At 42.9% G+C, this 12,748-nt stretch overlaps 1 protein-coding gene across 1 annotated transcript in view; it reads right to left on the bottom strand.

The window, feature by feature from the left end:
- Positions 1–2,473: 2,473 nt before the first annotated feature.
- LOC139408046 (terminal nucleotidyltransferase 4B-like) overlaps positions 2,474–12,748 on the bottom strand; it is a 55,317-nt gene continuing 45,042 nt past the window's right edge. Inside the window, exons 9-12 of the mRNA XM_071151874.1 lie at positions 10,585–10,688; positions 10,269–10,438; positions 9,839–9,985; positions 2,474–5,008 (exon numbers count right to left, since the gene is read on the bottom strand). Of these exons, the coding sequence (XP_071007975.1) occupies positions 4,829–5,008; positions 9,839–9,985; positions 10,269–10,438; positions 10,585–10,688 (601 nt within the window). The 3' untranslated portion in view covers positions 2,474–4,828. The remainder of the gene's footprint in view (positions 5,009–9,838; positions 9,986–10,268; positions 10,439–10,584; positions 10,689–12,748) is intronic.

The raw sequence follows: 12,748 nt of genomic DNA on the forward strand, positions 1-12,748 counted from the left end.
CCTTTCCATCCACAGGGCGTAACATTTATAGATTCATATAAATATACTAAAAAAATAAATACATAAACAAATACAAATCATTTTGTAAATAGGCAAAATAGTGGAGTACTGATGTTTTCATGTACAGGAAGTTTGCAAATTGCAGATATTGTGGCATTTTGTATTCTACCAGTAGGTACATTAGACTGTAAGATATTACGGTGATTAAACAGTATTGTGAAATAGCCATTGAACAGATCATTACAAAAATCATCCCCTTTATGCACGGAAACTGGTCCATTTGGGCTGATCCCTTGGCCTGATCCTTTCGTGATCTTGTGCTCTCATACATGGTACTGTAGTAATCTATTTTGCTGATGGTTGGAGTTGGCACTTATAGAACCCACACTTGGACCAGTCCAGGAGAGATGGCAAATCGATATTCATTTTAATTCAGCTGGTGAAAAATATACAATCCCTATCCAGTTTTTTTTTTTTTTGTCTCACTCTAACCTCCATTTTGCCTTTTTAAATAACATTTTGCTCTACTTTTTCCATTGCAAATGTAGATGAGTTGCTGAAATACGTACATTTTCAACAACTCGTGTTGTCAGTGCAAGCATTTTGCCCAATATAGCAATAATATCCATAGTTTTATACCATACATTTTCCCTTGTCATTTATGCTGTAAAGTTTAACTGCCAGTATAGACCCAACCAATGCACCAGGGTGTATTGCCACTTCATAAAGTACAGGAACAACTGTTCAGGCTAGACGACCTTCCTCCAATGGGCAGTGTGTTCAAATTACAGAAAGACTGTGCCCTCAAGACGAGGATAGCGTCAATCTGCCCATTCAACTAACAGAAAAAGGAGAAATCTCCTTCCAACTTGGCTTTAAAAATATCACGACCAAAAGCCCTGTTAAGAGTAACACGATGGCCTTTGTTTCGGCGGCAGAGAGTGGAGTTGAGTTCTGTGACATGGCGCATCCTATCTACAGAGGTCCTCCACCGCAGGCGCAGGTTTGCGTTGGTGCTGAGGCTTCTTCCTCCTGCCCGTACAGCTCCGCCTGCTGCCTTGGTGGTTCCTGCATGACGACTGTCCTGTTTCTGTGCTTGGCTGTGTGTTGGCATGGCTGTTCTGACGAGACGTCAAACTTTCTCTGTCCACCTGTTGCCAGGAAAACACATAAGACAAGATGAACTGTATTGTCCCGATGGGAAATTTGTGTTGGAATAACATTTAGTGTGACATACATGGATGTGTGTTAAGTTAACACTAAAGCTTGTTTGATATAGGGTCATTCCACCAATTCCGTGTCTTTTGAGACATGTAAATACGGGATATCACCACATTTTAACATTGTCATAAAGAGCACATGTTAAACTTCTAAAAAACTTGTATTCCCATTTGCTGTGGTTAAATAAATAAAAATAATACTATAATAAGTGCCTATTAAATGGCAAATAAAGTAACAGCTTGACGATTTCATCTTAAATCAGCCATAAATCCACTTGTGAAAAGACGCAATTGAAAGCAAGATTCATTTTAAATTGTAAAAACATTATAGCCCGTCTACCTATGGGTAATGGGGTTGATGCTCAATTTTCCACCACAAAACACCAGAAAAGGGCCAAAAAGAGTAGAACCAGCTCACCTGCTTTTACACTATAATTTGACTATTAGATGTTTAATGTTGCTTTGAAAAAAATACCAAATGAAAGTTCAGTTCACATAACAGAGTTGATCTTAAAATGAGGGACAGACTAAATTAATCACTAATTGCATGAAATAAATAACATTCCGAAATGACTTTGTCAAAGCAAAACTATGGCTTTGCAATGATGGTGAAAACAATGTTATGACTATAACTCCTGTTCCCTGAAGTAGGGAAATTACATACAACATACTATGGGGAGTTGCACTCTCACTACTTCTGTTGAAGTATCTACAATAACACCTGTCCAGGCCAGTGAAGTCCCCGCCTTCCACAGGTGACAAGCGTGAGGCAAAGGAGAAATGCTAACTACCAGGATGTACATTTAAGGTAAATAATTTTGTGCTTATGGAACATTTCTTGGATTTTTTTAAATTTCAGGTCATGAAACATGGGACCAACACTTTACATGTTGCGGTTATATTTTTGTTCAGTATAAATACAATCTAATTGTATGAGTAGACCCTCACGCAGTTGAATTTTACGGTATTATAATAGCCTGCACAGATTAACAATATAGCTCAATGCTATTTAAGATGCAGACGTTAGTCAGTTGTTGGTATCACGACATGTCAGTCAGACGTTCAATGGTAGGCATTCAATGGTATCTCATTCGGCTCTTCTCCCTCGCGATGCTGTTCTTTGGTGCCCAATTTATACTTTATTGTAAAATATTTTATGTCATCAATGGGAGAGTTGTGGAAAAACTTCAACTGGGGAGAACGTTTTCAAAAGAGTGCTAAAATGGGACATGTACACGCAGACAGACCAGCAGTTCTTTCAAAAGTTTATTTTAATAATGAGAGACTTACATTTTCCCACTTGCCACTTTTACCCTCAGGGTTCTTGACATTTTTATCTATTCATCTTCCACAAAAATATAATTAGCTAAATAATATCAATAATCATATGAAAATACAACTTCAATGCAGGGATTGTACACTTGCTGTAGACAACGCTAAGAAAAGATAAGGAAAATTACCATTCAACAAAACAGCTTTACTGTTCACAGCAATAAAACCCTTTTCCCAACTTCAAATTCATTCATGGTTGGAACGCGGAGAGAAATGTTGACTGGTATTGAATTGACAATGGCATACTGAATGTAAATAATCATCTTGTTGACTTCTAGGATGTTTGATGGTGGCTCGTCTGCTTGAAAAACCAATTCAATGTTGAAATGATTGGGCAGTGAACACATGAACAAATTTGCCGTGAAAGACAAAAACAGGAAGAAAAAAAAACATTCCTTAGTCAATGAATTTTGTTATATTCTAATCACATATAATAATGAACAGGCAATGGGAAATATGCATTTATTTTACAATATATTATCACTTGTAAAACAATGAGCTATCTTGAAGGTTGGAACAAATGTCTGGACTGCACACAAAATGTTTTGTGAGGACCATTTTTGAAAAAAAAAAGAAGAAAATGCTAGGACTAACAGTGGCCCAACCCTTAGTGACATTTTGATGCTGGAATTTATTGGGATGACTCATGTACTGGAGGCCACTGCAGGCTAGTCACTAGCTGGCATAGCCACAGTCAACATCTGATTTGAACCCTAACCCCCAACCACACTGCTAACCTTATCAGAAATCGCTCTACTTCCAAGACGAGATTCGTCCCAATAAACGTCAACCTGCCATTTTGATAACGTCAAAAGTAGTGCTCTTGTTGAAACTTCATGTAACTTTTAAAATGAATGCAGTGTGTAAGGTGTATAATGTTCTCAATTAACAGTAGCACAATTTATTTGCACTGTCAAAGTTGGGCCTATATTCTTTAGGCGGATCTGCAAGGATTAGATGGGTGAAAGTGACTTGGGAAGAAGCTGCACTCACCCTCGGTAAAGGCTTGGAGGAACTCACTCTCGTTAAAGGCTCGGAGGAACTATCACCATATTGTTTAGATCCAGTCCAATCCTTTTATATAAAAGCCAGACAAGGAAGAAGTAAGAGCTAGAGACAGAAATTGAACAAAGCCAATGACTTTCAATCAGTGGCCTGAAAGCACCGGATACGTAAAAGCAAAGTGTTAGACACAATTTCCAAAACCATTCTGGGGTGTAAGACTTTTAGGACAGAGGCGTCTGAGATAGTCGGCACAAAATGTGCATCTGAACCCTCTCTTACACACGCATACAGGCTATTCCTAACCTTTCCATCCACAGGGCGTAACATTTATAGATTCATATAAATATACTAAAAAAATAAATACATAAACAAATACAAATCATTTTGTAAATAGGCAAAATAGTGGAGTACTGATGTTTTCATGTACAGGAAGTTTGCAAATTGCAGATATTGTGGCATTTTGTATTCTACCAGTAGGTACATTAGACTGTAAGATATTACGGTGATTAAACAGTATTGTGAAATAGCCATTGAACAGATCATTACAAAAATCATCCCCTTTATGCACGGAAACTGGTCCATTTGGGCTGATCCCTTGGCCTGATCCTTTCGTGATCTTGTGCTCTCATACATGGTACTGTAGTAATCTATTTTGCTGATGGTTGGAGTTGGCACTTATAGAACCCACACTTGGACCAGTCCAGGAGAGATGGCAAATCGATATTCATTTTAATTCAGCTGGTGAAAAATATACAATCCCTATCCAGTTTTTTTTTTTTGTCTCACTCTAACCTCCATTTTGCCTTTTTAAATAACATTTTGCTCTACTTTTTCCATTGCAAATGTAGATGAGTTGCTGAAATACGTACATTTTCAACAACTCGTGTTGTCAGTGCAAGCATTTTGCCCAATATAGCAATAATATCCATAGTTTTATACCATACATTTTCCCTTGTCATTTATGCTGTAAAGTTTAACTGCCAGTATAGACCCAACCAATGCACCAGGGTGTATTGCCACTTCATAAAGTACAGGAACAACTGTTCAGGCTAGACGACCTTCCTCCAATGGGCAGTGTGTTCAAATTACAGAAAGACTGTGCCCTCAAGACGAGGATAGCGTCAATCTGCCCATTCAACTAACAGAAAAAGGAGAAATCTCCTTCCAACTTGGCTTTAAAAATATCACGACCAAAAGCCCTGTTAAGAGTAACACGATGGCCTTTGTTTCGGCGGCAGAGAGTGGAGTTGAGTTCTGTGACATGGCGCATCCTATCTACAGAGGTCCTCCACCGCAGGCGCAGGTTTGCGTTGGTGCTGAGGCTTCTTCCTCCTGCCCGTACAGCTCCGCCTGCTGCCTTGGTGGTTCCTGCATGACGACTGTCCTGTTTCTGTGCTTGGCTGTGTGTTGGCATGGCTGTTCTGACGAGACGTCAAACTTTCTCTGTCCACCTGTTGCCAGGAAAACACATAAGACAAGATGAACTGTATTGTCCCCTGATGGGAAATTTGTGTTGGAATAACATTTAGTGTGACATACATGGATGTGTGTTAAGTTAACACTAAAGCTTGTTTGATATAGGGTCATTCCACCAATTCCGTGTCTTTTGAGACATGTAAATACGGGATATCACCACATTTTAACATTGTCATAAAGAGCACATGTTAAACTTCTAAAAAACTTGTATTCCCATTTGCTGTGGTTAAATAAATAAAAATAATACTATAATAAGTGCCTATTAAATGGCAAATAAAGTAACAGCTTGACGATTTCATCTTAAATCAGCCATAAATCCACTTGTGAAAAGACGCAATTGAAAGCAAGATTCATTTTAAATTGTAAAAACATTATAGCCCGTCTACCTATGGGTAATGGGGTTGATGCTCAATTTTCCACCACAAAACACCAGAAAAGGGCCAAAAAGAGTAGAACCAGCTCACCTGCTTTTACACTATAATTTGACTATTAGATGTTTAATGTTGCTTTGAAAAAAATACCAAATGAAAGTTCAGTTCACATAACAGAGTTGATCTTAAAATGAGGGACAGACTAAATTAATCACTAATTGCATGAAATAAATAACATTCAGAAATGACTTTGTCAAAGCAAAACTATGGCTTTGCAATGATGGTGAAAACAATGTTATGACTATAACTCCTGTTCCCTGAAGTAGGGAAATTACATACAACATACTATGGGGAGTTGCACTCTCACTACTTCTGTTGAAGTATCTACAATAACACCTGTCCAGGCCAGTGAAGTCCCCGCCTTCCACAGGTGACAAGCGTGAGGCTCCGATTCATTCCTTCAATTTAATACTGCTCTTCACCGAGCCCAGGAACGGGCGGCGCGGGGCCAAACAGATGTACCTCATTCCCTCCTTCAGGGAAAAGTAGTTATAGTCTTAACGTTACTTTACCGTTCAGTCATTCAATGTCAGTACAACATATTATGGGGAAATAATCACGCCCCATACGGACGCCAACAGATACTAAATGAAAACGCCCCATGGCAGACCACCCAGACCTGACCCTGCCAGATGCGGAAGTCTGGGTATTGCGTTGCCTAGTGACTTTCCCCCAGACCCAGCCGTAAGCATGCTGTGGGCTACACTGAGGGCAGTGACATCCAAGCAATAAAACTCGAAAGTGTGTGGTGATGCCCAACCCCCCCGCATCACAAATATCTCTTACAGTCAACATTTTAAACAATGCCCAAGACGCTGACAGACCCCTGGTGGAGTGGGCGCGTACACTGCTAGGTAAGCATTGCCTCTTGCTGCTAAACTCAGCAAAAATAAGAAACGTCCTCTCACTGTCAACTGCGTTTATGACTAACAGAAATTGAATAATGTGTCCCTGAACAAAGGGGGAGGGTCAAAAGTAACAGTCGGTGTGGCCACCAGCTGCATTAAGTACTGCAGCGCATCTCCTCCTCATGGACTGCACCAGATTTGCCAATTCTTGCTGTGAGATGTTACCCCACTCTTTCACCAAGGCACCTGCAAGTTCGGAGACATTTCTGGGGGGAATGGCCCTAGCCCTCACCCTCTGATCCAACAGGTCCCAGATGTGCTCAATGGGATTGAGTTCCAGGCTCTTCGCTGGCCATGGCCATGGAAATCACGCACAGAACGAGCAGTTTGGCTGGTGGCATTGTCATGCTGGAGGGTCATGTCAGGATGAGCCTGCAGGAAGGGTACCACATGAGGGAGGAGGATGTCTTCCCTGTAACACATAGCATTGAGATTGCCTGCAATCTGGGCTTCAGGCAAACCTGGGCACATAGCCTTGGCACAAGCTCAGTCCGATGATGAGGTGACACACCGCCCCAGACCATGACGGACCCTCCACCTCCAAATCAAGTACAGGCCTCGGCGTAACGCTCATTCCTTTGACGATAAACGCGAAGAGTACTTTTTGTCAGTCCTGTCTGGTCCAGCGACGGTGGGCTTGTGCCCATAGGCGACGTTGTTGCCGGTGATGTCTGGTGAGGACCTGCCTAACAACAGGCTTACAAGCCCTCAGTCCAGCCTCTCTCAGCCTATTGCGGACAGTCTGAGCACTGATAGAGGGATTGTGCGTCCCTGGTGTAACTCGGGCAGCTGTTGTTGCCATTCTGTACCTGTCCCGCAGGTGTGATGTTCGGATGTACCAATCCTGTGCAGGTGTTGTTACATGTGGTCTGCCACTGCGAGGACGATCAGCTGTCTGTCCTGTCTCCCTGTAGCGCTGTCTTAGGCATCTCACAGTACGAACATTGCAATTTATTTCTCTGGCAACATCTGCAGTCCTCACGCCTCCTTGCAGCATGCCTAAGGCATATTCACGCAGATGAGCAGAGTTGCCTTCGTAGGATGCGTCTGATGTGATCACCTTGCGGAATACAACTCAGCCCATGAGAGCTCCCTGACAATAGCAGATGATTCCACCACTGGGCCATGGCCCATATGAATGACAGGGACACCTGAAGTGAGCAGCATTGGCTGCAAGATGCGTCAGGTGAGTGGCTAGCACAATCTATGTGCCCAGGTTTGCCTGAAGCCCAGCTCTTACGGGCATAGAGGGCTCTGGCAATGACTGACGTAGTATCCTGTTTGACCTAGCAAAATGTGGGAGCACTGTCGTCATAGCAATGTTTCTGTGGTGCAGCTGCTCAGGGGCTACTTCCTCATCGGAGGAGCATGCAAGCTCCGCTCGGTCTACCCCTCCCAACTCCAGGAATAGAAAATAAGGATGGGGTTGCCATAGCACTGGGGGAATGCTAGTAAGCTTAATTCACTGGAAGTTATGCATGATAGCCAAAGTTAGTCAGGAGGCTCTTTAGTCTAAGCTAAGCTAGCTAGCCTCTGACCGCAGCACAGTAAATTTAGAATAACTAATTGACATAGCGCTACTTATACTAAATGAGAGCTACCCAAGCAACTCCACCCGGGGGAGACAGGAAAAGCTAGTAGTAGCTAGCTCACCTTGGCAAGTTAGCTAACCAGGCTAGCACGCTATGCAGCATGTGTTAGCTAGCCTGGTCTCGTAAGTCTATGTAGGACCGGATCACAGAGGTGGGGCCTGAACCCAGACACAGGCAGCGGGGGGGGAGGGGATACCCACAGAAGCCAGGAGACATTTGACCCGACATCAGACTCCGCAACACCGACTCATCCGAGATACGGGCACCGGGAGAGAATGTCACTATCGGAAACACCAAGGCCCCTAAAGAATGCTACACGATTGTCAACAGAACCTGGACCGCGGACTAGTAGGGGAACAGTGCCAGACATCCCCTAGTCTCACACACAAACTGATTTGAACGAAGGCAGCCTGATCATGCACCGAGCTGAGACATACAAGACAACCAACGTGAGTATCTTTCTATTCATTGGGGCATGTTCGTGAAACCAAACCCAGCTTGTTTGCCTTCGTTGTTTCAGTGGCATTAGCCATCTTACTTACTGCTAAAATCAGGCCCAGCAATTAGAAGATTAACTAATTGTTTGTGATTAGGAAACTTATTAGAACCATACAAACTTCAGCCCACAACATCCAGTGGGAGATTATGCTCTAACACTAAGGGACAGTTCAGTTGGAGCAACGAAAAGACAGTCTCGAGTTCCATTGTTTGTTTATGTAGCGTAAATTATTCCTGTTAACAGAGGTGAAGAGCGGCATAATTGAAGGAATGAATCCAAGCCTCACGCTTACCACCTGTGGAAGGTTTGCTTCCAGCGAGGCACAGATTTCATTGTAGATCCTTCAACCGAAGTCACGAGAGTGTATGTTGTACCGAAGTTGACTGGCAAAGAGAACTTGTAGAAATGTCAGGGTTAAGTGTTGTCTTCCTAGAAGTCACAGATGGTGTTGAATTTTGGCCCTTTAGCCAGTCTGATTTATTTAATTTTCCATGTGGCCTATATTAAAAGGGCACTTCACGGAATATAACAGGCCTTAGCTTTTTATTTTATTTTACTGGTGTGATGGCCTGCATCTGATGGTCAGTCTGAGGGGAGGGAGAGAGGAGAATAACGGCCTCTCACCCAACTCACCGTACCTCCCCTCTCACTGAGACAAAGTCTTCCAGCTGATGGCGAAACTCAAGTCGCACTGCATTATTTCGGAATCGTGCAGCAATTCAAGTTGCTACTCTTATGAACAGAGAAAGTAAAATATTCCTTGATACTAAAAAAAGACAAGCCTCTGCCTCGAATAATAACAACGCAAACTTATCTAAACACTTTGCTATACTCACTCATTGCAGCTGCAGTACTGGTTGTAGCATGAGTGAAAGTACGGAGAACACACATTTTATGGCTTATAAAAAAGTGTTGAGCAAGATGGCGGTGCTGAATAACAACTTACACATGAACTTAATTTAAAAAAACAGCAGCTCTTTGCTGTATTCATTGAATCTCTCTAGTCAAGTCTGGAAATCTCAGTCTCAATTTGCTGTGCACTAGAGGCTTATTTTTACAACAAATGGCTTGAGGAAACTGTGCAGACACAGTGATCTGAGCTATCGGATTGGCCACGGTAGGCCTGCAGGGTAAGCTCTACCGTCAGACACATGAAATGATTCGAAATGGGAACACTTTGGCTTCCTGGCACTAGGTCTGCTAAATCAAGTGCACCTACCGCCAGCAGAGCTAATCGGAAAATAAAATAGGAATGCAAGGTTTTATTGTTGTTTTTTTTACAGAAACGTTTGGTGATCGACTACGGATGCCTTGGAGATCGAGCAGTCGATCGCGACCGACCGGTTGGTGAGCAATGCTATAGTTAGTCACCTACCTTGCTCTTGTTCGAGTGGCTCACGTGGCTTCCGGAAGAGGAACTTGTAGCCCTGTGATTGGTCAATCCTAGGGGAGCAGCTCTGTGTGCGGATAAGCCCCGCCTGCCACGCGGCAACACCGTTTTACAGGGGCTTCCGTCCGAATCCTGGAGGGTTCAGAGCATCCAATCAAACAAGGGCAAAATACAGCTTAACGACAGGTATCTCAAACTTCTAACACATGAAAGGGTAGATTGCCTAAGGGACCTTTCTGATAGCTCTAAAATATTAGTCTATCTTTAGAGATTTTACATCATAGTTGCTAAGGAAAGGTCAGCACTGGGGCTGTAGGTATTAAGCTCCTCAGAGTATCACTTGACACATACAGCCCCTGGTCTTTAAGGTGCAAAGTGTGTGGAGAGAACACGTTCGGTTTCACAAGGCACCCACAGCATCGCTGGAGCTAGCTGATGAAGACTGCGGCGACGAGGATGATGAAGAGGAGGATGGAGAGGAAGGAGGAGGAGAGGAGGAGCTTGGTGATTCTGCCCCTTCCTCAGAGAGATTGTTGTTGCATTCGTACTTCTGCTGAGGCTCCACCAGCAACGTGACATCATTTCCTGTGACATAGGGGAAACAGTAAGAAATGTGGGGCAAGACAAGTTTACACTGTTTTGATATAGTGTTGTACTTGGACTGGATAACTGTGAAAATCTATTAAAAAACAATTATATAAAATGGGCTGTAAAATGTCTCATCTCCTTACCGTTTAAGGTCAGGGAGTTCAGTGATAGATCAGCCCACTTCATGGTGATCCAGTCCCTGTATTCTGCCACTTCCTGAGTCACCCGGATTATTCTGCCCAGTATACTGCAGGACACACAACAAACAATGTTACCACAGGTTGGAAAAGGGGACACACATGTGCAATCTTTTTCCCCACTTAATATTGTAACAAAAAATATATACAGTACCAGTCAAAAGTTTGGACACACCAACTCATTCAAGGGTTTTTCATTATTTTCTGCATTGTAGAATAATAATGAAGACCTTAAAACTATGAAATAACACATACTATCATGTAGTAACCAAAAAAGTGTTAAACAAATCAAAATATATTTTAGATTCTTCAAAGTAGCCATCCTTTGCCTTGATGACAGCTTTGCACACTCTGGGAAATCTCTCAACCAGCTATTCCAACAGTTCCCACATATGCTGAGCACTTGGCTGCTTTTCATTCACTCTGCAGTTCAACTCATCCCAAACCATTTCAATTGGGTTGAAGTAGGGTGATTGTGGAGGCCAGGTCATCTGATGCAGCACACCATCACTCTCCTTATTGGTCAAATAGCCCTTACAAGGCCTGGATGTGTATTTTGGGTCATTGTCCTGTTGAAAAACAAATGATAGTCCCACTAAGCCCAAACCAGATGGGATGGCATATTGCTGCAGAATTCTGTGGTAGCCATGCTGGTTAAGTGTGCCTTGAATTCTAAATAAATCACTGACAGTGTCACCAGCAAAGCACCGCCACACCATCACACCTCCTCCTCCATGCTTCACGGTGGGAAGCACACATGCGGAGATCATCCGCCTCACGAAGACACAACGGTTGGATCCAAAAATCTCAAATTTGGACTCATCAGACCAAAGAACAGATTTTCACCGGTCAAATGTCCATTGCTCGTGTTTCTTGGCCAAAGCAAGTCTCTTATTATTATTGGTGTCCTTTAGTAGTGGTTTCTTCGCAGAAATTTGACCATGAAGGCCTGATTAACGCAGTCTCCTCTGAACAGTTGATGTTGAGATGTGTCTGTTACTTGAACTCTGTGAAGCATTTTTTGGGCTGCAATTTCTGAGGCTGGTAACTCTAATGAACGTATCCTCTAGAGCAGAGGTAACTCTGGGTCTTCCTTTCCTGTGGCAGTCCCCATGAGACCCAGTTGTATCATAGCGCTTGAAGGTTGTTGCGACTGCGCTTTCAAAGTTCTTGAAATGATTCATATTGACTGACCTTAATGTCTTAAAGTAATGGACTGACGTTTCTCTTTGCTTATTTGAGCTGTTCTTGCCATAATATGGACTTCATCTTTTACCAAATAGGGCCATCTTCTGTATACCCCCCTTACCTTGTCACAGCATAACTGTGTAACTGTGTAACCCCCTCCCAGTTAGGGGGAGTGATGAGCTCTACAGCAGTCTCACAACTCAATCGCTGGTTGAAAACTGTTTTCTGCCCCTCCCAAAATATATAATTTGTAGATAATTGGCCCTCTTTCTGGGACTCACCCACAAACAGGACCAAGCCTGACCTGCTGAGGAGTGACGGATTCCATCCTAGCTGGAGGGGTGCTCTCATTTTATCGACCAACATAGACAGGGCTCTAACTCCTCTAGCTCCACAATGAAATAGGGTGCAGGCCAGGCAGCAGGCTGTTAGCCAGCCTGCCAGCATAGTGGAGTCTGCCACTAGCACAGTCAGTGTAGTCAGCTCAGCTATCACCATTGAGACCGTGTCTGTGCCTCGACCTAGGTTGGGCAAAACTAAACATGGCGGTGTTCGCCTTAGCAATCTCACTAGGATAAAGGCCACCTCCATTCCTGTCATTATTGAAAGAGATCATGATACCTCACATCTCAAAATAGGGCTACTTAATGTTAGATCCCTTACTTCAAAGGCAATTATAGTCAATGAACTAATCACTGATCATAATCTTGATGTGATTGGCCTGACTGAAACATGGCTTAAGCCTGATGAATTTACTGTGTTATATGAGGCCTCACCTCCTGGCTACACTAGTGACCATATCCCCCGTGCATCCCGCAAAGGCGGAGGTGTTGCTAACATTTACGATAGCAAATTTCAATTTACAAAAAAAAAATTATGTTTTCGTCTTTTGAGCTTCTAGTCATGAAATCTATGCAGCCTA

This window comes from Oncorhynchus clarkii, chromosome 1 (assembly GCF_045791955.1).
Source record: "Oncorhynchus clarkii lewisi isolate Uvic-CL-2024 chromosome 1, UVic_Ocla_1.0, whole genome shotgun sequence".
In the NCBI taxonomy this organism is placed as follows: domain Eukaryota; kingdom Metazoa; phylum Chordata; class Actinopteri; order Salmoniformes; family Salmonidae; genus Oncorhynchus; species Oncorhynchus clarkii.